A 23,263-nucleotide genomic window follows, 5' to 3' on the forward strand; every position below is an offset into this window, starting at 1 on the left:
TTTTTATTATAAAACAAATTAACCAACGAGAAGAGATCCAAGTATAATACATCAATCCATCAAAGGCGCGGTTTCTGTTGTGACACTGGAAACGCCAGCCAATCAGATTATCGCAGCTGGCGGGTGGGCGGAGCTTCGTCAAGAGAGTAAATTTCATTCACAAATGTTCTCACTAGCTCTGGAATGCTTCCATTTCTCATTCATAGATACGATCGCCGGCGACTGTGTGCAATCATTGGTTCACGTAGTCGTTCAGTTCGGGTGGCCTACTTCATCTATAAATAGAAACCCGGGCCGGCAACGCTATTGTATTTAATTTAAAATAAAGTTATTTATTATCAGCATACATATATTAAAATGTATATAAAAAACTGATTAAGTCAATTGTTTCTGTAAAATATTCCTGTTTGTAGTATTTAATGACCAATTTCCTGCCTAAAACGTGGTCGGTTTCCTATCAGCCGGTGAAACTGGCAAGTAAACTGTCGAAACAAAGAAAATCCCACTAACAGACCTGTTGAAATCAAAATCATTGTGTTTATTCCAATCTACGTTGCGTCTAGTAAACTTCATCTAGAAATATTTTTCCCTTGGTCAATCTTCGGAATGACCGCTAGATAGCCGCTGTTCAACCCCAGTTAGTCGGCGAATGTTACTAGCATTGTTTACGGCAGAAAGGTCATGAATATTCATTTTCCTGTCTTCAGCTGAAAAACGGAATATTATTGCGTCGATTTGATTCATTAAAAATGTCGATACTCTGTTAGTATATAGATATATGTATCATAATTATATTTATCTTAAAATTGTGTAAATATCGATAAGGATAATCTATATTTAAGAGAAAATCACCTACATTCAGTGATGAAATTCTCCCAACCTGCCCTGAACGCATGCGCAGTGGCGGACAATGTGTGCCTCTGGTCGCAGATCACATGTATTGCTTTACATCGAGAACTAGGGTGGTATATAAAGACCAGACGAGACTGACAGATTGTTGGCCGGTGAGCGCTCATGTGAGCAACACTGCAGCGACTTATTCATTTTTCCAAAATCTACTTCCGATCACTGGATAGCCGGCCAAACAGTATATACCGTTAACTATTTCTACCTCACACGAAAGATCACTTGAACCAGGTTTTATTCTGACAACTACTCAGCGAGGGCCGACTGTGATAAAATAGACTACGAAGCATACTTTGTGATTGTCTACAGTTTAAGTGGACTACTGTGTCTTATTTATATTCTTCACTGGAAATCGTCACTGTATTTAATTGAGTTGTATTCGTTTTAAGTTATATATTATAACAGTGATCATCACCCGATCGGCAAAATGAACATGCTGATGTGTTGTGAGACTGAACAGCTCCGGAGAGCTTACAAAGATCCAGTGTTACTTGAAGATGATCGTGTTCTCAACAACTTGTTAATAACAGAAGATCGGTACCAACCATCACCAACATACTTCAAATGTGTACAAACAGACATTAAACCTTACATGAGAAAAATGGTCGCTGAATGGATGTTAGAGGTAAATATTTTTCTTTTCTTACTTTCGTTCAATATTGTGCAGTGTGTGGGTTCATGGCCCTCTCAGCAGTAGGCAGGACCTGATGAAGAAAAGAAAGTATTTCTTTATTATCATTGATTGATTTATATGACAACTACATTTCCCGAAAGCTCACTTTATATCTGTTAAGATGTTATATAAATTATGTTTGTGGTACAAATAGTCTATTTTATATGATTTAATGAAATCTGAAGCGAACAGCCACTCTGGTCTACATCATACAAGATGGCGGGGAATGGAATGCCATCACACTTAGTAAAAAGTCACTATTTTCAACTTACCATAACTTTTTCATTTCTTAACATCAAGTTATATTTTTTTCACAGTTAGTTAGTATAAAGTCTATAGTTTACGATGGTATATGGATTGCATGTAAAATATACGTGTAAACATTTTTTTGAATTTATATTTAAAGAGCATTTTTAAGTCTAAAACACCCACGTTTTCGGCTATTTTTGCAGAGGTGGCTTCACATAATTGATTACTACGAATTCATCAAAGCTTTTATTCAAATTTTTTTTCCATGGACACCTAGAATGGTATTTATGCTGTGCAATGCATCAAGAAATTTTGCAATAACTTCAAAATTGGGAATTTTATGACTTTTTTCTGGGGCAACCTAACAAAGAAAATTAACCTGAAAGTTGGGGGCCGCTATACATACATGCGCACTGCCATCCGTTGAGGGCATGTGTTCTGTGTAGCCAATGTGAATTTTTCTTGAATTTTAGCTCGAATTTACTTGCATTCCTCTTATATTCAGACTTATACATCGATTTAATCGACAAATGGGACTTCCAGATTTTTTAGTTCATTTCTCATACACTTTTCATGCAAAAATACTTAGAGTAGAAGTTCTTTTTATGATTTTATATTTCATAGAATCAAAATTATATTGTTAAGTTATATTAATTTTAATTCTTGTTTATTTTTACAGGTTTGTGAGGAACAGAAATGCGAAGAGGAAGTATTTCCACTGGCAATGAATTATTTGGACAGATTTTTATCAGTAATGGACATTCCCAGGAATAAATTGCAACTTCTTGGATGTGTGTGCATGTTTCTGGCATCAAAATTAAAGGAAACAAATCCACTAACTGCTGAAAAACTCATTGTCTATACGGACAATTCTGTGGGCATCGAGGAATTGATGGTACATATTTCTTTGTGATTATAGTACCGGAATTACAATTCGTGAAATAAATCATAGTTATTTCTGGATTTCATATTTTACAGATCCAATAAAAAGTATTTATGATGATTGCTTCTGGGGTTAAAAATATCGGAATGTGATGAAGTTTTCTAATGTTGTTTGGTTAAATGCCAAATGTTGGCTGGTGGACAGTAACGTAGTACCTATTTACAGGTAATATCTATACAGGTATGTTAGCCATGCCTCAGGTAATCGGTGCTGGCGGAACTACATTCCAGGGTTCATACTTGATAAATTGAAGCAAAATACACTAGCATTTCTCCATTGTCTGTCGGTCTATAAATAAATACTTCATCTTTTCCTTTCTCAGTAATTATCTACAGTACGGTTAATGGTACACTATTTATGTTGTTTGTTTCAGGATATGGAATTAATAGTTCTTAATAAACTTAAATGGGACCTATCTGCTGTGACACCTCACGATTTTCTGGAACATGTTCTAAGTAGACTTTGTATGGACAAAGAAAAGTGTGACCTGATAAAGAAGCACGCGCAAACATTCGTGGCACTCTGTTCAACTGGTGAGTACTTGTGACGTCATATACTTGTAGAAATATGTATAACTTTGTAGTTGACCTAATTTTTAATTAATTTGTTCAGTTGTCATGCATTGGTTATATTTTGAGAATTTGTCAAAAATCAGATGTTTTTATTTGTTGTGCCGTGCCCATGTACATGCGGTTTCTACACTGTTCCGTTTTACTATGTTTAATCGCCATTCATAAAGCTGCGGTGAAATCCGATATGCTTTCGTGGTAACTGTGTACATTGCACGCGTTCAACTTGAGTGTTCCCCCTGACAGACTCGACTGATAACACCGACTTTGACAGTATGTCATAATCTATTTGTATGAAATAGGACCTCTATCAGAACGGAAGTGATATTTTTACTTGACCAGTGCTATGCAGGTGTGAGCGATATGGGAAATCTGGGATTAGCACTTGAAAGGGATTTGTGGTTTAAGGCTAAGGAAGCAGGGCGTTTTACCATATAGGTTATTGCACAAGCGATTTACATTGTAATCCATTCGGTATTCAATTATTGCCACGCTTGTAAATTATTCTGGGCCAAAAACGATTTTTAAGGCTGACACGAATTTTATATGTCACCGTAGCATGTGTGTATTGCACATTCGTCAGTCTAAGTGCATATGTCTGATGGACATGTGCATAAGCCTTCCCGAGTTGTTCCCCTTCAATAATTCTGATTGATTAAGAATTGTTTATGATTTCTGTGTTTCTTGATAGAGTATAGTTTTGACCTGTGTACTTAATTCTGTAAGGTAACATCTGATGACAAAGCCAATATACATGTCATGTTCCGTGACGGAACGACAGGTGACAGTCGGGACCACGTGCTAATCAACAAATAGTTAATGCCGTAATTTTGAAAACGAGACCACGTTTTATATATCGTGACAAAACTTCACTTTATATCGGATTTTCACAGATTTTTATATCGGATTTTCACAGCTTATATCAAGAGTTTAAGCTTTCTATACTTTCCAATCCAAACCTTTCATGACCAATAACGTACGTAATGTTAGTTACAATGCACGTTAGGTTATTGTAATACTGACTAAATATTTGATGTTTTATTTTCAGATTGTAAATTCATGATGTACCCACCCTCAATGATAGCAGCTGGTAGTGTTGGGGCTGCAGCCCATGGACTGTTAAAAACCAATGACCTTAACTCACAGTTGTTACAAAGGCTTCACGAGATCACGAGCATTGATGTGGTGAGTGTCCTTATGATTTCGAGTGTTAGATGTTTAGCAAGGTATATCAAACCAGACGTATTAGCAATTCTGTAGAAGAATCCAATAGTATTTTCAGTATTGTCTAAATGAAAGGCCACTAGTGTTGACCGAGTGACCAGTCACTGTGAATTGACCTTTGGCTGAAATCAATAGCCGTAGTAAATTAATTTATGACACATCTACAGTCTTCCTTGGTGGGTCAGAGGTTTACAACACCTGTGTGTGTTATGTCCAAGCTTGACCCCTGGCCCGAGACTGACCATAGAGGGCGTCCAGCAGTTAGACTATGCAATCAATTTATTGTTATTTCGAGCGTAATTTGGCCAATTTGACAATACCCTAGGGTTTTAGACACTTAGCGTGGAGTTTGTTTACCGTAAAAAAGTGAGAATTTCTTCTATACAAAACTTTAAAAAAAAAGAAAAAAAAGAACAGAAGTCTACATGTTTCAATGTCAAAAAACGCAGTTGGAAATTAGTTATATTACGACTACATAATTATTTGAGTTCAAATTTATTTCACCGCATATGTACAATTTCGTCAAAAGCATGGTATACTTTGAATTTTTTTTCTTCGTGTTGAATACCAAATCAGTCGGAAGTTGACCTGTGTTTATATTGTGTTTTTCAGGACTGCTTACGGTCTTGCCAAGAACAAATAGAGCAGACGCTAGCAACAAATTTATCCAGTATGGTGCAAACGTCGGAAGCGCCAATGGTTAAAGTTGACCACAGTCACCACCATCATTTGGAGGGCCAACCTACAACACCTACCGACGTCCAAGATATTGTTTTTTAAATTCTGAAAAACACAAACATTTGTTCCAATCGCTGCCAAGAAACTTTTGCATTTTGAGTCTAACCAACGAATATATTATGTATACAAACTTATGAAGTGTTTACTTCAATACGACCAGAGTTGGGTATATCCCTAGCTCCCATAATGTGATGATGCTACAGTGGAGAGAAACCCAAGATGGCTACCTTAGTGGCATCTAGGGGTTTGTGTGTTCAGACTTTTATCTCATCAAACTTATCGGGTTGAGCGTTAAGACCTGGCACCAGAGTGTTATGTGTTCAAAAAATTGTGATAAAAATAATATAGCCTTTTTTCCGGTGTCACTTCTAACGCTCAGCTTGATATCATTTCATTCACTTGTCTCAAACTTCGAAGGGACCAAACAATCCCGCGAAAACATTTTTTTTTCAAAAAGTTTTGTTATCGGACAAAGGTGTTGAACCCTTTTCTTACGTTATTGTATATAAGATGTTGCTATTAAGTTTTCATGTTAAATACCTTTGACACAAAAAGATTTATTTTTCGCCGTTTCCCCCTTCCCCCTCAACTGTTGTTACCGCGGTCACCAAAATTCACCATTTCAATTTGAGCGATTATTTCTTGTTAAGTGTTTGGAAAAGGAGAGAGGAAATCTGTTGTCGGACTGTCGCTGGTTTGGAGGTATGACGGAATTTCTAAAAGAATGACAAAAATTGTAAATGGTGAATCAGCGACCGTCGGGTAAATCTAGTGCTATCCAGATATTAAGCGTGTTATTTTCGAGTGCAACAAGGGACAAGGGTGTTGGAATAGAGGTATATTTTAAACGTCAAAATACCAATATCATCATAAAATTTCAAGAAAAGCTTTTCATCAACTCATCGAAAAAGATATCGACGGGACTTATTCAGGTCTCGCGTAAAATGTGTTCAAATATATATTTATTTTATATTTAAGTTAAAATATTTTTTTCAACGTAGTTGAAAAAAACGATGCATTTTGATATTTTGAACTAATTTATTTATTATGGGGGATATGAAGAAAGTCGATGTATCCTTTCGTGCAAGTGAGCTGGTATTTGTGCCATTGTATTTTGCTTATGAAAATTTAAAATATTTTAAATTGTGATAAAAAGAAAACTATCCCAAACTATCTTATCTTACCTCTGATTTTTCATAGAGAGTTTGGAAACTTGGGTACCCTTAGTAGGTACGTTCTACCTCGACCCTTCCGAATCTATCCAGTTTTTAAATAACGGACTTGGAGGCGGTCGCACTTACCTTGGGAAACGCCATCCCTAATGCAAAGAAATGTATTTTTGTGTTATGAAATGCCTATCCATGTATTAAGTAACTTTTGTATGTATGCTGAAAATCCAACCTATTTACTATTTTACTTGCGATCTGGTGAAGAAGAGAGTTTGTATTTATTTTTTTAACTGAATATTGATTGCCAAGTCGTATGTAAATGTATTGAGAGCGCTAACCCCTTGTTTAAATATAGGGCAGTTTGGGGAAAGTGGTCCCCATAGGCAAGTTCTGGACTAATTTTAGTCCCAGAAGATATTTGTATTGTTGGACAGGGAGCTCTCTACCAAACTTTTACCCTGCTTTATTTTTGTGGCAGTATTTTTTTTTATTTTACATTTAACGATAAAGAATGATAGGCAGTGGCAATAGATACGGTGGAAATATTGTCTTTCAAGGTTAAACTGCAAAGCAATGTCGTCTGTGATAGTATGATTCTAATAGTGTACCTTGCAGGCTTTCGAGTTGACTGGTACAAATCTTGTACAATTTTCGTTATGCGAGAGTATTGAACCCGAGAGTAGATGTATTTGGAATAAATGTGAGGAATACGAAGTCGTATAGTAGGATAATATAGAGAGATCGGAGAGGTGGAAACAGTTTTCAAAAGATCCAAGAAATTCCCTTTATTTCTGACCCTTTTTAGTTGTCAAGTTAACAAGGTCGTTTTGAGTTAATTTTTATTTACAGAATTCGATTTTAAATTATGTAGACTCAAAAGAGATAATCTTCATTTTATTTTTATTTAAAATTGATTTAGAAAAAATTCTTTAAAGTGATGAAATGTGTGTTGGAACGATTTATAACGAAAACAGTATATGAAACTGTTCCATTCTTTGTTAGGCTCGCTAGTGTGTACGAGTGAAATGCGGTTTTTGGTTATGAATCCGGAAACCGTTTTCGATTTTTGATGGTTAGGCCATCTCGGGTATGATTTGTCAGAGGGCGTGGTTTTGTACCTTTCCTGTGTGAGAGGGGGACCACATGTTTGGGACGGGGTCGATATGCCGTCCGGACCCCAAACCAAAAAATGAGCTATTTTGTTTTATAGAAAGCAATAAAATAAAATGTTCGTAATGAGAAAGTGAATTTGAGTATTTTATCAACCAGAAGACAAGGAATATATAACAAAATCTGTGGTTTCCATTCACGTAAACTGATTTGTTTGCCGAAGAATTATTTATTAAGATAAATTTAAGAATTGAGAACTAGATTATAAATAAATGAAGTGGAGAGATAAAACCAATTGTGCAAACGTTTCAGTTTGACGTGGTTGCTAACCATAGATTTTAGCAATTGACATTTTCTGACTGAAAACTTACGCCTGACTTCAGAAAAGAAGCTTCACCTGGTACTTAACGCCGGACTCTGTAAGATCTTGTGACTGACGAAAAACTTAACACCTTATCTGGACTTTGACCTGAAACAAGTACAGTGTAACTTCCCAAAACTGATCAACTCTAAAAACCGAACATGGATGTTATGTACGGAATGAATTCCTCTTTATTAATAGTATATAAAACTTCCCAAAACCGATCCCTGTAAAATAGAGGAAAAAAATGCACATTGTAAGGGGTGAATTAGTGCCCGATGACGTCACACGCAGTGTCCTTGGTTGTATGTGGTAAGGACATTTTGCTGATTACGATAATCCATAAGCTCATTGTAGAGAAAATTAAGATGAAGTGATTAGGAGCTAAGCCGGGGAACAAAACACAAGTTACTCCCCATACAAACGAGTGTGAATGAACATTACGCGTTAATTATGGTATTTAGCTGATACGCTTACCTTAGTGAGATGACCTCGGCGAAACTATATTATAGGTATTATTGTAAGTAATCCAGACGAGATGGCTTTGTTGTAAAGTCGTGTACATTCATGAGACTGGTCTTATTAACTCACAGTGATACTGTAGACTAGTCCATCACACTCACAAGCTTAAAAAAAACGCAAATTATCGTTAATGGACTATTAGATGAATGGAATAACATGAATACCAATCGGTCTTACAGTATTGATTAAACAGCATATATTATATATATCTGTTCATTTCTCTGTTGTACAATTGAACTCCAAATTATAAATCGTAACATACCGCATTATGAAGAGATATATTTTATATTGCATATTGCATTATATTGAACGAGAAAGCTTTTTTACATGAACTGGTCCGTCACATCTTTAATCCTAACTTTTATTTTGTAAATCAACTTTTGACTGCTGCTTAATAAGACCGACTGGTATTCATATGAGTTTAAAGCCCATTAAGTAAATTTGGATTCCTTTCATTTTAAAATTGAATTTCCAAGTTGACAGTCGAAAAAAGGCATAGATCGCGATAATTCCTTGATGACATTAAAGAAAATATTATTTAGATACAACGACAGTACAACGAACATGCAAAATATGATGCATTCAGAAACAAGTTGATAGATATTAATCATAAAAACAGTAGGTATACTGTATATATCATTTATTTAATAATTTTGGAAATTGAGAGATGTAATGTTGTCGTTGTCATGGCGGACAGTTTATCTCAATTTTCATACTGTAGTATTAACAAAATCTCATCTGAAATTGACATGCCTCCTAATTATAATCTTACCCGATGTTTAAATACTCCACGGCCGCGGACTTATAAAATGAATCCTATAACTTAGGATATTAACTAAATCTATAAGATTAAGACATTTGTGCGGTGAATGGCTCGTCATTACCTTACATATTAGAGATATTTCAGGGATTTAATTTTGTCCTCGCTTTCATTGTTATTTACATATCTGGCTCAATCCCTTACGCTAAAAGGCCGTATCCGTTTATGTCATAACATATGCGTCATGTGACGTTAATTACGTCATTATAATCACATGACACGTAAATTACGTAAAAGTTTCCCAGTTTAGCGCGATGTAATGGATTTCTTTGTGTTCTGAGCCACAAAGATTTGGTCTAAATGAACACTTCAGAAAAAATTATGTAAATTAGGATTTTTTGTGAAATGCTGAAACCTTGCTGCCTTAAAAATGTTTTTAAGTATTTGTGGTTAGGTCTGCACATAAACGTGAGTGGGTAGTCTGTATATCATTTGTAGTGTAATCTAGGCATACCGTTAAATAAAGTTATACTCTTTTTGTCAATATTTAGAAAGTGACATCAATATTCCATATGCAGGTGGCGTGAGAAGATAAAAAGGAAAAGAAAATAATTCTCGTTAGAGTATAAAATTAAGCTTCTTACTTTGATATTTATGGGGTAGATTTGCGATGATGACATTTATATGTGAATTTATCCAAGATATCATTTGTGACATCATAATAAAGATATAATTATTAAGTTTGTGATAGAAAAGCTGCAATGAAATGCATGTGAAAACGGTTCTATGTTTATTTCATTTATCTATAACTAAACATAAATCATGTGATTAAGGTTTTCCTTTCTTGATTTTGTTCAGTGTGTATTTTAAAGATGCTCCACCGTCGAGAGACCATAAATGATACTTATCATTTAAACAATAATTGGTGTCTAATCATGTATATATATGTCTTATTAACACAAAAAAGTAATATAATTTCTTTTGCTTTTGGTGCATGCGCAATCAGTGATTCATTTTTTTCGGGATGCAATTAATTATTTTAGATATTATTTTTTATCTTTTTATTATAACACTAGAAGCTCAAACTTTTCAATGGTGGTAATGGTGTAAAGTAAGTAACTTTTGTAACTGAAGAAAAATACTGGTTGGTCTGCTTTTGTTTTTTATTGAGAAAAAAATACTATTTGTCAGCGGTGGAGCATCTTTAATAATATTTTTGTCATTAGAAATTTCTGACTTCACTAACCCTGAAAATTTGGCTTCGTCAGAAACACATAAACCTAATTTGTTTCTGGTGGACTGGTGTATTAAACAATCTGTGTGAGATATACTTGTCTGAATTATTCCACACTAATAATCCTGTACAATCTGTGTGAGATATATGTGTCTGAATTATTCCACACTAATAATACTGTACAATCTGTGTGAGATATACTTGTCTGAATTATTCCACACTAATAATACTGTACAATCTGTGTGAGATATATGTGTCTGAATTATTCCACACTAATAATACTGTACAATCTGTGCGAGATATATGTGTCTGAATTATTCCACACTAATAATCTTACAATCTGTGTGAGATATACTTGGCTGAATTATTCCACACTAATAATACTGTACAATCTGTGTGAGATATACTTGGCTGAATTATTCCACACTAATAATCCTGTACAATCTGTGTGAGATATATGTGTCTGAATTATTCCACACTAATAATCCTGTACAATCTGTGTGAGATATATGTGTCTGAATTATTCCACACTAATAATCCTGTACAATCTGTGCGAGATATACTTGTCTGAATTATTCCACACTAATAATCCTGTACAATCTGTGTGAGATATACTTGGCTGAATTATTCCACACTAATAATACTGTACAATCTGTGTGAGATATACTTGGCTGAATTATTCCACACTAATAATCCTGTACAATCTGTGTGAGATATACTTGGCTGAATTATTCCACACTAATAATCCTGTACAATCTGTGTGAGATATACTTGGCTGAATTATTCCACACTAATAATCCTGTACAATCTGTGTGAGATATACTTGTCTGAATTATTCCACACTAATAATCCTGTACAATCTGTGTGAGATATACTTGGCTGAATTATTCCACACTAATAATCCTGTACAATCTGTGTGAGATATACTTGGCTGAATTATTCCACACTAATAATCCTGTACAATCTGTGTGAGATATACTTGGCTGAATTATTCCACACTAGTAATCCTAAGGCTGTTGTATCATATAGCTTTCAACACTAATATGGTTTTATATCTGTGCACCATGTATGTATGTATGTTTGTATGTATGTAACAACGTAAATTCTTCCGTTTATTTTTCGGAGCACCCGCCTATATGACGGTACAATCCGTGACGGTATGTACTTTGGATACATTAGCTTTGCGCATAATATATCCTAATGCAAATGTAATAGATAATATAAAGTACACGAACAATGGGTACTCATATTAAAGATATCCTACTCAGAAATAGACGGGCTTTGTCGAATAGCTTCACAAACTTCTCATCAACTTATCGCGAAATTGAATCGCAATGATCCAGTATTTAGACATTCAGATCCGAAATTCATTCCTATGAACCAGATTATATAATTTGACTTAAAAAAAACATTTGATGGGTGGTTGAACGCGGGGTTTCGTTTATTCTAATTTTAGTTTTGAGTCCGAAGCGGCATCTCTTTGTGTGCTGAAACAGGTGCCCTCTGCGGTTATGTCATGCTCAAAACTAGCTGCCATATGGCATCCCTGATAGGTAGGTAAAGGGGCCACGATAGATAGGTATGCATTGTCCGGTTGGTGATTCACGTTTTATAGATACTGGACATCAAAAGCGCTTCACAATAACACCGAGCCTTGACCATTCATGCTGACCCCTGTGATCGGACACCAGTGATAAAAGTCGGTGTCCAACTCGCTCCCCTCTCTCACCTTAGGCATTCAATTGACAAAAGATTTTGTTCCTAGCATCAGTCTTTAGGTATATATTTTCAAAGATCGTTATCTTTCAAATGTAAGTTTGCCGACTACTCGATGAAAGGTTGTTAAATCGCCGAGGGAGTGAATGTTGTCTGGGGTAGCGTTGATGGATTATCATAGCTAATCGCTATCTGTATACTCTATGTATGCTTGTTCACACTTTGCTGTAGCCAGAGGTATACAAGTTAATCATTATAATGAAATTGTACATCTCGTTTAAAAATCAACCTTCAGAAATAAGAACGAAGGCCGCTATTTTGTCCCGATTGGAAATTTTGTCGTAGAGTATATTTTAATGACAGGTTTTAATCTTAATTGTATGATTAATTATAAAGCCCAACAGCATCGTATGGATGAGGATGTTATAATGGCGACCGCTATGTTATTATGAGTTTACAAATCAGTGATATACGATTATCCTTATATACAATATAACGTAAACCTGGCAGATCATGTAAAGGAGTCCCGAACACGGTAGCTTTTCGATTTTGCAATTTTGTCTGATTTACAATCACGCGTGGATCTTGTTCAGAATTACAAACGATTCTTACTTTTATAAGCAACTATAGACCGTGTATGCCTGTTTCGCTAGCGCCTATGAGAATTCCATGTTCAAACGTGCACATGTAGAAAAAAAAACATGCCTTACAACATGCGGCTCTTCTTGTTTTCCATGTGCCTGCGATTTTATGTGTTCAAGGACCTGAATCTGTACTCGGCTTACTTCCGGTCACTGCAATGGTCTAGATCCATATAATTAAAACAAGACCTCCTAGATAGACTAACGAGAATAAACACTCTCTGATGTCTGTCATTATACAGCGTTACGTTACATCAGACTTCTCCTATGGCCGTTTACGCTTTATGTAACACCGGAAGCTGAAATGCACTATCTATTATCAAAGGTATTTAGCGATGTCACGGCGCGTGGCCAGCCATTTACCCAGAACCTATTCGCATCTTTTCGGTATGTGCATTAAAGGAAAATTAAGTTTATAAAGCAGATATATGTAAACGAGTAAGTCAATTCCATTGCAAAACATGTATATCCTTTAGCTTATACTATTAGCATCGCTTGGACAGTCTTTAGTAAAAACGTCATTGCAAAGGAGATTTGTTTACAAACAGAATTCTACAGCTTACCTAAGTACATTCCTACAGTGTCCAACTACAGAGGATATTTCATTTACCATAAAAATAGCTAAAATGGTATTAGAATGCACTCGCCGTTGTATAATATCAGCAGAATCATGGACTACACGTGAGATACAACGGCGTAACAGTACAACTCACAACTTTACATTCCGACAGACCAACATAACAAAAACTAGCTGGATATAGAGGGTGAAGTTATGAACTAAATGATATCTACACAAGGTATTACAAAGAATTAGAATGTCAAAATCCAAGTGCTGAAGAATTTTAATTTGATAATTGTTGGACGTAACGTCATGTCGCTTGGCCATGTACGCGAGGTTGCTTCTTCTTCTTTGGTTTATCACCATCCGTCAATAGTGACGATTTTAGGTGAGGTGATACGGCTCAGTGGCGTGATGATGGAGTGACGTTTCTTTTTTCCAATTTAATGATATTTATACGACAATCCATCTGGCTAGTGTTTAACAGTTGAAGGGTATCACTTATTCGTATCACATAGGTACTTGCAGTTACATTCCGAAAAAAACAGGAAGTGGTACTAATATACTAATATAAGACAGATTATCGGGCCGGTCTCACATTCCGGCAGATTAACGAAATGTAAAGTGCAGGCACAGGAGGAGGGCGGTGAGAAGGTCAGTTTTGGGGATACCCGCGAGTATATAGATGAAATGAAAAACACACATGTATTTACGGAAAATTAATGAAACAGTTATAATATAGTTCCAGTCACTTGTATGCAGATTATCAAATCAATCAATTCTTTTTTATTCCTCAAAGATGAGATTTACAAAATAAAAGGATTTCTCAAAACTTTACAGTTTTACATATCAAATGAGTAGTCAGATTCTATTAAAGTCTACATACAGGATATTTTAACAAGGCTTCTTTAGAACAAGTTTTTATACTGGTGAAAATGTCTTGACGAAATTTCTAGAAATTGTACGCCGTCTTTAAGAAACAGCATATATTCTGCCCTTGAGGTAAACATATTTTTGAATTCTTGGCAGTCCATTTCGAACAGTATTCTCAAAAAGTGTTCGTGGGATATATCATCAATGTAAGTGCACACTTCCGGTCCATATGTCGCGAGAACCTTCTCCATGAATTGAATCCTGTCCAATTTTTTATGCTGACACTTAGTAGTAAAATGTAAGACGGGATCTATATACAGTTCTTCACATTTTTCGCACACTGTTTCATTCCAAGTTGGAGCAAAGGCTAGCATTTTGGCAACGTATCGTGTTGTGGGTGTGCAATGTAGTTTCCATAATATATGAGGTGAACTGTAGGTACAATGCATATATTGGAATCTTAGGAAATCTCCTTCCGCGTGCATTCGATCTCTTAATAACATATTTTCAACTCACATTCCGGCAGATAAACGAATGTAAAGTGCAGGCACAGGAGGAGGGCGGTGAGAAGGTCAGTTTTGGTGATACCCGCGAGTATATAGATGAAATGAAAACACACATGTATTTTACGGAAAATTAATGAAACAGTTATAATATAGTTCCAGTCACTTGTATGCAGATGATGTTTAGCAATACTAGATATTGACATATGATTTATTAAGGAAAATCAAATTATTGATGAAATCAACATGGAACCAGAATTGTACCCATAAAAATAACCTCATAGAAAAAGCCAATATTCTCAAGTCTTTCGCAAGCACTTAAACATGCGTGATACTCAAGTCTGGGTTATAGAGAAAGCTTTTAGAGAAAGCAAAAATCAACAGAATTAACCAATTTGGCGTGAAACCTTGTCCTGTCTTACAGGTCCTTATAATGTCACGCTTTCTATTGTTTAAGTTTATGCGACACCTTAACAGGTCCTTTGTTGGAGAATTTGAGACGTGAAATTCAAATGTTGATATTTTCAGCCACATGTGAAACAAAGACAGCACATGTAACTCTATATTGGGCCTTCTACACGTCCCCCATCTGCAGCTGAGGAGGGGGTTTATTTTAGGTACGGTGTCACCAGTTGGGGTATGGGCGATAGTAACAGCTCTTTGTGTTGGTATGCTGTGGACTTTGTTGATAGCTGAGGACACACAGGGGGCACATCAGGTTAGGAAAGGTGAACAAACAAGGCCAATATATTAATAGTGACCAATTTCTCTTTGTTGTTGGATTTTAATCACAAATGTACCGTTATTTGTCCATTAGTACCCCTGATCATTTCGTGGCACGAGCGCGTGTCCAGGACAGGTGCACGTTCGACAAAAGATCATCTGTCGACGACGCCAACATTCAATCTATCGTACGTGGCTTTGAAGGGCATCCATAACTATACTCTAACTTAGAATCCTTTACACGACCAAATGCTTGTTGACATTTGGTGTCCAAAAATAACAAGCGGCACGCGAACATTGGACAGGGTAGAGTAACTAGAAAGAATGGGAGGGGCGGGGCTAACGGTACCCTGTCCTCGAGATAATGGCCCCTGCCGGGTGTTTAAGGTCGCGAGGGTTCTGTTGTCTCGGAGTAAGCTCCGAAATAATGCACGTACAGAGTGATGAAAAGTGTCGGTATTAACTTTAATGATTCCTATACACGGGGCAGGTGTGTTGGCACGCGTCCTTTCCATTGTCCCTTCATTCATATTCATACCTCCACATCCAACGTCAGACTCATCTCCATACAGGTGGGGCCGGGACCATCCCCATGGACAGGTGCTCGCTAGTCCTTACCAAGGATTAGGTAGGTGTCGTTCCGATTGGCTGCACATTTTGTTCGTGCGGAATATACTCGTACATCTAGTGAAGTCTGACAGAGTAGCGTCGGCTTTAAATACCCTAACCAAACGATTTAAACAAAGATGACATTAGTGTTTTAGCCTCACGAAAAGCAAGAGTTTGGCCCATGCTTAAGAATGACACTTCAATATAGAAAATAAAACCTAGAAACGTGAACGTTACTAAAGATACAGTATAATGTTGTGAAAATTTTCCCAAACCAGAAGTTTAAGCTGATTGGGTTGGAGAGTAACTTGATGAAGTCCGATGCAGCACGCGTTCCGAGCTGGTCCCCACATGCCATCGGTGTTTTCATTGGCTGTTGAAATGTGGCGTCACATTTCGGCACACTTCTTTTGTACAAAGGGGTTTCAGAATTATACTTTATTGCAAAGCTTCTTCAATTAAAATTTACATTAAAGTTAGAGTTGTGTAAAACGGGCTTTCTTCGCTCCTCGCTGCGGTGACTACAGATCGACGACCACGATACCATCTTTTATTATAATTAACATTCTCATTTGTGACGGTAAGATCAAAGATATTTAGCGTATGAAAGGTGGTTAAAAATAGCGATGCACTGAAAGTGTAAAGGCACGGAGAGTCAGACTGGGGACAAAGCCATATTGGAGAAATAGATCGGGGAAACGAACACGTGTCCGATTTAGGTGACAATCTCGAGTTTTATCACGTGATTTCGGTCGTGCACTCTATAGCTGGACATATGCCTGTATTGCACGAGCCCTTACCACCTGCGCTAATTAGGCGATGCTCAGCAGCTGTCTAGTGAACTTCTGGATCGATCTAACAAATCAATACACTTTTGTGGTCAAAACGAGGTGACGTCACGTGGGCCTGTTGGAACTCAACAAAGGTGACTACTGCACGCGCAGTAAACAGTATATAAATTTAGAATTGATGTCATTTTACAGTCTTTCAGTCATATAGAGAGTGTACCGAGAAAAGATTTAAGCACAGGAAAGGTCTAATTCATGTGTATATACCACTCGCGATTTCTCTCTATGTATAATCATCCTGATATACTTTACCTTTACACAGAAATGTCAGTGACACATATGGAAGTCATTTTTGATGTGTTTGTTCCATTATTTATCATAACAAGGTGCATATGAAATACAGTTTATAAGAAATTGTCTTTGTTATTGAAATAGTACAACTTCTCCGGCAAGGACTTGTATGCCTCTGATTCTAATTGACGTTTTTTTTTTTTTATTTCTCAGCAAAATACTCGAGAAATAAGACCACAGGGGGCCTTACTATCGAACTTATTATTTTTTAATAGTTTTTGTTCTGAGATATACCCGACCATTCTAAGACAATCGGACCAGGGAATATAACGGGGTATAGTGGTCCTGTTACTATATCTCAAGTGTCGTATTCTACTCTTTACATTTTGACAAATTAGTGTGCGAGCTCGTCACATGTCGACCTGCGCTGACTATTTCGGAATCTGGTTTAATTAGAGTCGGTGGTATTTATAACGCTATTCTATTAAGATAATCAAATCTACATACAAGCAAACACGCCGAGATAGGCGGCCATAAAACCGATCTCCCGTTAAGGCCACCAGATGATCATGATAATATTGATAACATTAATTATCTAGTCGGCTTAGTATAAAGACAATGGAAGTAGCTCGGGCGGAAACAGATTGTAAGTATGTACCCCTACCCATATAGGTAAACATAATAGGTTTCTCAGATACCTACGGTATTTGTGAATCCGAAGTATGTCGGCTAATTGTTGTAGTGTATTGTGTATTTCGTATGTAGACACATAGATGTGTATTATTATTGTTAAATACTCATTGTTATCATTAATAGTATATAGACACATTCTCAAAGGAGATACATTGTCTAGGCTTGACAGCTTAACGACATCAGAATTCTTGTAAATGTGATTAAATTATAAATGTTTTACAAACTTTATTTATGTAATATATTACTAATGGAGTTCTTCAACAATACGGAGTCTTGATAATAGATAATCTCTGCTATATTATGATGAAAGCGTGGCTGACATTTCGTGATGGAGACTGGGGAGGGCTAGGGCCCAGGACCCTCCGACACCACAACAGCGCTTTTATATTGACAATCTGGAATGTTTTTGTTTTTACGTTGAAATAAAACCGGATACTGAAACGTCATGGTATGTTGAGCTTATTTAAACACAGTTTGGATAAAAATCGGATATAGAATACATAGATAACTAAAGCATTGAAAATCTGACAAGATTTGACGTGTCATACCTGAAAGGTCACCATATCTCCGGACCAAATATCGAACTGCGAAGTTAACTATTTTTATATGTTGTCGTTTTGACTTTGTTTAGTGTTTTGAAGTGTATATTTAATAGTAAGTTGATCGGATAAAACAAATGACATATATCGTAGCGACTGGTCCTATTATTCCCATTGTGGGAACAAGCACGTGTTCCTTGTACTCACGTGATTACGTCACGTGATGATTCAATCCTATATTCATTCGTGAAGCACGTGCGATATACTTTCGTTACCTATACAAGGCTAACTAATTAGAAGATACATAGAGATATATAAAACATTGTAGTATATATCTGTGTAGCTGTTGCCTTGATGACGGAAGATATCACACGCGCAGGACATCTAATTTTAGGGATTCGTAATCGTGAATCTTGATGAAAAATAACTTATATCCACTCCATAAAACCCGATAGTTCCCATCACATCCACGCCATATCACCTGATAGTTCCCAACATATTCACGCCATATCACCCGACAGTTCCCATCACATCCACGCCATATCACACGACAGTTCCCATAACATCCACGACATATCACCCGACAGTTCCCATCACATTCACGCCATATCACCCGACAGTTCCCATCACATCCACGCCATATCACCCGACAGTTCCCATCACATTCACGCCATATCGCCCGACAGTTCCCATCACATTCACGCCATATCACCCGACAGTTCCCATCACATCCACGCCATATCACTCGACAGTTCCCATCACATTCACGCCATATCACCCGACAGTTCCCATCACATCCACGCCATATAACACGACAGTTCCCATAACATCCACGCCATATCACCCGACAGTTCCCATCACATCCACGCCATATCACCCAACAGTTCCCATCACATCCACGCCATATCACCCGACAGTTCCCATCACATCCACGCCATATCACCCGACAGTTCCCATCACATTCACGCCATATCACCCGATAGTACCCATCAATGTCACCTGCCAGTTCCCACCACATCCACGCCATATCACCCGACAGTTCCCATCACATTCACGCCATATCACCCGACAGTTCCCATCACATCCACGCCATATCACCCGACAGTTCCCATCACATTCACGCCATATCACCCGATAGTACCCATCAATGTCACCTGCCAGTTCCCACCAAATCCACGCCATATCACCCGACAGTTCCCATCACATTCACGCCATATGATCCGATAATCCCCATCAATATCACCCGATAGTTCCCATCAATATCACCCGACAGTTCCCATCACATCCACGCAATATCATCCGACAGTTCCCATCACATCCACGCCATATCACCCGACAGTTCCCATCACATTCACGCCATATCACCCGATAGTCCCCATCAATGTCACCTGACAGTTCCCATCACATCCACGCCATATCACCGACGGTTCCCATCACATTCACGCCTTATGACCCGATAATCCCCATCAATATCACCCGACAGTTCCCATCACATCCACGCCATATCACCCGAAAGTTCCCATCACATCCACGCCATATCACCCGACAGTTCCCATCACATCCACGCCATATCACCCGACAGTTCCCATCACATTCACGCCATATGACCCGATAATCCCCATCAATATCACCTGACAGTTCCCATCACATTCACGCCATATGACCCGATAATCCCCATCAATATCACCTGACAGTTCCCATCACATCCACGCCATATCACCCGACAGTTCCCATCACATCCACGCCATATCACCCGACAGTTCCCATCACATCCACGCCATATCACCCGACAGTTCCCATCACATCCACGCCATATCACCCGACAGTTCCCATCACATCCACGCCATATCACCCGACAGTTCCCATCACATCCACGCCATATCACCCGACAGTTCCCATCACATCCACGCCATATCACCCGACAGTTCCCATCACATTCACGCCATATGACCCGATAATCCCCATCAATATCACCTGACAGTTCCCATCACATTCACGCCATATGACCCGATAATCCCCATCAATATCACCTGACAGTTCCCATCACATCCACGCCATATCACCCGACAGTTCCCATCACATCCACGCCATATCACCCGACAGTTCCCATCACATTCACGCCATATGACCCGATAATCCCCATCAATATCACCTGACAGTTCCCATCACATTCACGCCATATGACCCGATAATCCCCATCAATATCACCTGACAGTTCCCATCACATCCACGCCATATCACCCGACAGTTCCCATCACATCCACGCCATATCACCCGACAGTTCCCATCACATCCACGCCATATGACCCGATAATCCCCATCAATATCACCTGACAGTTCCCATCACATCCACGCCATATCACCCGACAGTTCCCATCACATCCACGCCATTATCACCCGACACACCCGACAGTTCCCATCACATCCACGCCATATCACCCGACAGTTCCCATCACATCCACGCCATATCACCCGACAGTTCCCATCACATCCACGCCATATCACCCGACAGTTCCCATCACATCCACGCCATATCACCCGACAGTTCCCATCACATCCACGCCATATCACCCGACAGTTCCCATCACATCCACGCCATTATCACCCGACAGTTCCCATCACATTCACGCCATATCACCCGATAGTCCCCATCAATGTCACCTGACAGTTCCCATCACATCCACGCCATATCACCCGACAGTTCCCATCACATCCACGCCATATCACCCGACAGTTCCCATCACATTCACGCCATATCACCCGATAGTCCCCATCAATGTCACCTGACAGTTCCCATCACATCCACGCCATATCACCCGACAGTTCCCATCACATCCACGCCATATCACCCGACAGTTCCCATCACATTCACGCCATATCACCCGATAGTCCCCATCAATGTCACCTGACAGTTCCCATCACATCCACGCCATATCACCCGACAGTTCCCATCACATCCACGCCATATCACCCGACAGTTCCCATCAATGTCACCCGACAGTTCACATCACATCCACGCCATTATCACCCGACAGTTCCCATCACATTCACGCCATATCATCCGATAGTCCCCATCAATGTCACCTGACAGTTCCCATCACATCCACGCCATATCACCCGACAGTTCCCATCACATCCACGCCATATCACCCGACAGTTCCCATCACATCCACGCCATTATCACCCGACAGTTCCCATCACATCCACGCCATATCACCCGACAGTTCCCATCACATCCACGCCATATCACCTGACAGTTTCCATCACATCCACGCCATATCACCCGACAGTTCCCATCACATCCACGCAATATCACCTGACAGTTCCCATCACATCCACGCAATATCACCCGATAGTTCCCATCACATCCACGCAATATCACCTGACAGTTCCCATCACATCCACGCAATATCACCCGAGAGTTCCCATCACATTCACGCCTTATGACCCGATAATCCCCATCAATATCACCCGACAGTTCCCATCAATATCACCCGACAGTTCCCATCACATCCACGCCATATCACCCGACAGTTCCCATCAATATCACCCGACAGTTCCCATCACATCCACGCCATATCACCCGACAGTTCCCATCACATTCACGCCATATGACCCGATAATCCCCATCAATATCACCCGACAGTTCCCATCACATCCACGCCATATCACCCGACAGTACCCATCACATCCACGCCATATCACCCGACAGTTCCCATCACATCCACGCCATATCACCCGAAAGTTCCCATCACATCCACGCCATATCACCCGACAGTTCCCATCACATCCACGCCATATCACCTGACAGTTCCCATCACATCCACGCCATATCACCCGACAGTTCCCATCACATCCACGACATATCACCCGACAGTTCCCATCACATCCACGCCATTATCACCCGATAGCTCTCATCAACATTTTAAAGCATTGTTTCACCTTAAGAACATCTCCGTTTCCAGCGCTGAAAAGCGACTTTGGTAGGGTTGGCACAACTTTATGACGTTGATATGGTATTGTGCTAAATTGTTTTGTTGCTATCATGTATGCCTTCACTTTTATCAGATTTACAATCGCAAAACTATTTCGTCCCTTCCCCTTTCCCCGACCCCCGGGTTGCGTTACGATAGACAGATTGCTGAGGTCAATACCTTTAGATGCCATGGGAATTGTTTACGGTTTTTTTCTCATGGCCCGAGAGGAAAACAAGCACAACTTATTGAGATCTGCTGAGTATAGCCAATTGGAAATTCCGGGCTGGAGGGAGAAGGATCCCCTCGATCTTACAGACCAACACAAATAAACCCTCTTTGATACCCAATACTGCGACACGAGTTGCATTCACGTATTTACCGTTTTGCCCCTCGGGTATTTTGTGACTCCAGACCGGAGTCCAAACATCACCGGAAGTTCGTACTTCCTCCGTTATTGAGAAGGTGAAATTTTGTGTGAACGTCCCTCCCGGCTAATATGGAGGGAGCTGTCAGAGATACATAACGGTATCCCCGCACTCACCAGCTGGTGTCCCAACAGTTATATCGATAAGACATCCCAAACATTCGCGCATCACTTCCGACAAACACTCGAATTAAATCAATAGAAAAAATATTCCTGTAATATAATCAATAAAATTTTGCTCAATGTTTTGAAGATGCTATAACTTTTTTTTTTAATTTCAAAGAATTTTCTAGACAAAGTCATTAATAATTGATCATAGGATGAGGTATGCACCTGCTCCACTTCCGCCGGAAATCATCTACACTGGATATTGATGCACATGCGCCTGAATCAGTCATACTGGATCAAAAGACAACAAATAAATGGACGTAACTTTCAAAAGGTGTTATCAGATGCATCTATGCGGGAT

General features: G+C 38.8%; 3 protein-coding genes across 3 annotated transcripts; all 3 read left to right on the forward strand.

The window, feature by feature from the left end:
* The first annotated feature begins 950 nt into the window (after nt 1-950).
* On the forward strand, nt 951-7,714 carry LOC138304887 (G1/S-specific cyclin-D2-like). Its single transcript, XM_069245254.1, has 5 exons — nt 951-1,531; nt 2,508-2,723; nt 3,145-3,304; nt 4,389-4,525; nt 5,177-7,714. Exons 1-5 carry the CDS (start codon nt 1,334-1,336, stop codon nt 5,342-5,344), a joined length of 879 nt encoding a protein of 292 aa, XP_069101355.1. The 5' UTR covers nt 951-1,333; the 3' UTR covers nt 5,345-7,714.
* Nucleotides 7,715-17,779: 10,065 nt separating this feature from the next.
* On the forward strand, nt 17,780-21,180 carry LOC138306741 (DNA-directed RNA polymerase II subunit RPB1-like). The gene is made up of 4 exons (XM_069247238.1): nt 17,780-17,807; nt 18,849-19,530; nt 20,088-20,334; nt 20,731-21,180. Exons 1-4 carry the CDS (start codon nt 17,780-17,782, stop codon nt 21,178-21,180), a joined length of 1,407 nt encoding a protein of 468 aa, XP_069103339.1.
* A 111-nt stretch (nt 21,181-21,291) lies between these two features.
* Nucleotides 21,292-22,380, forward strand: LOC138306826 (uncharacterized). Its single transcript, XM_069247349.1, has 2 exons — nt 21,292-21,781; nt 22,040-22,380. The coding sequence occupies exons 1-2, from the start codon at nt 21,292-21,294 to the stop codon at nt 22,378-22,380; spliced, it is 831 nt and encodes a 276-aa protein (XP_069103450.1).
* The last annotated feature ends 883 nt before the right edge of the window (nt 22,381-23,263 follow it).

Source organism: Argopecten irradians, chromosome 1, assembly GCF_041381155.1.
Source record: "Argopecten irradians isolate NY chromosome 1, Ai_NY, whole genome shotgun sequence".
Taxonomy (NCBI): Eukaryota; Metazoa; Mollusca; class Bivalvia; order Pectinida; family Pectinidae; genus Argopecten; species Argopecten irradians.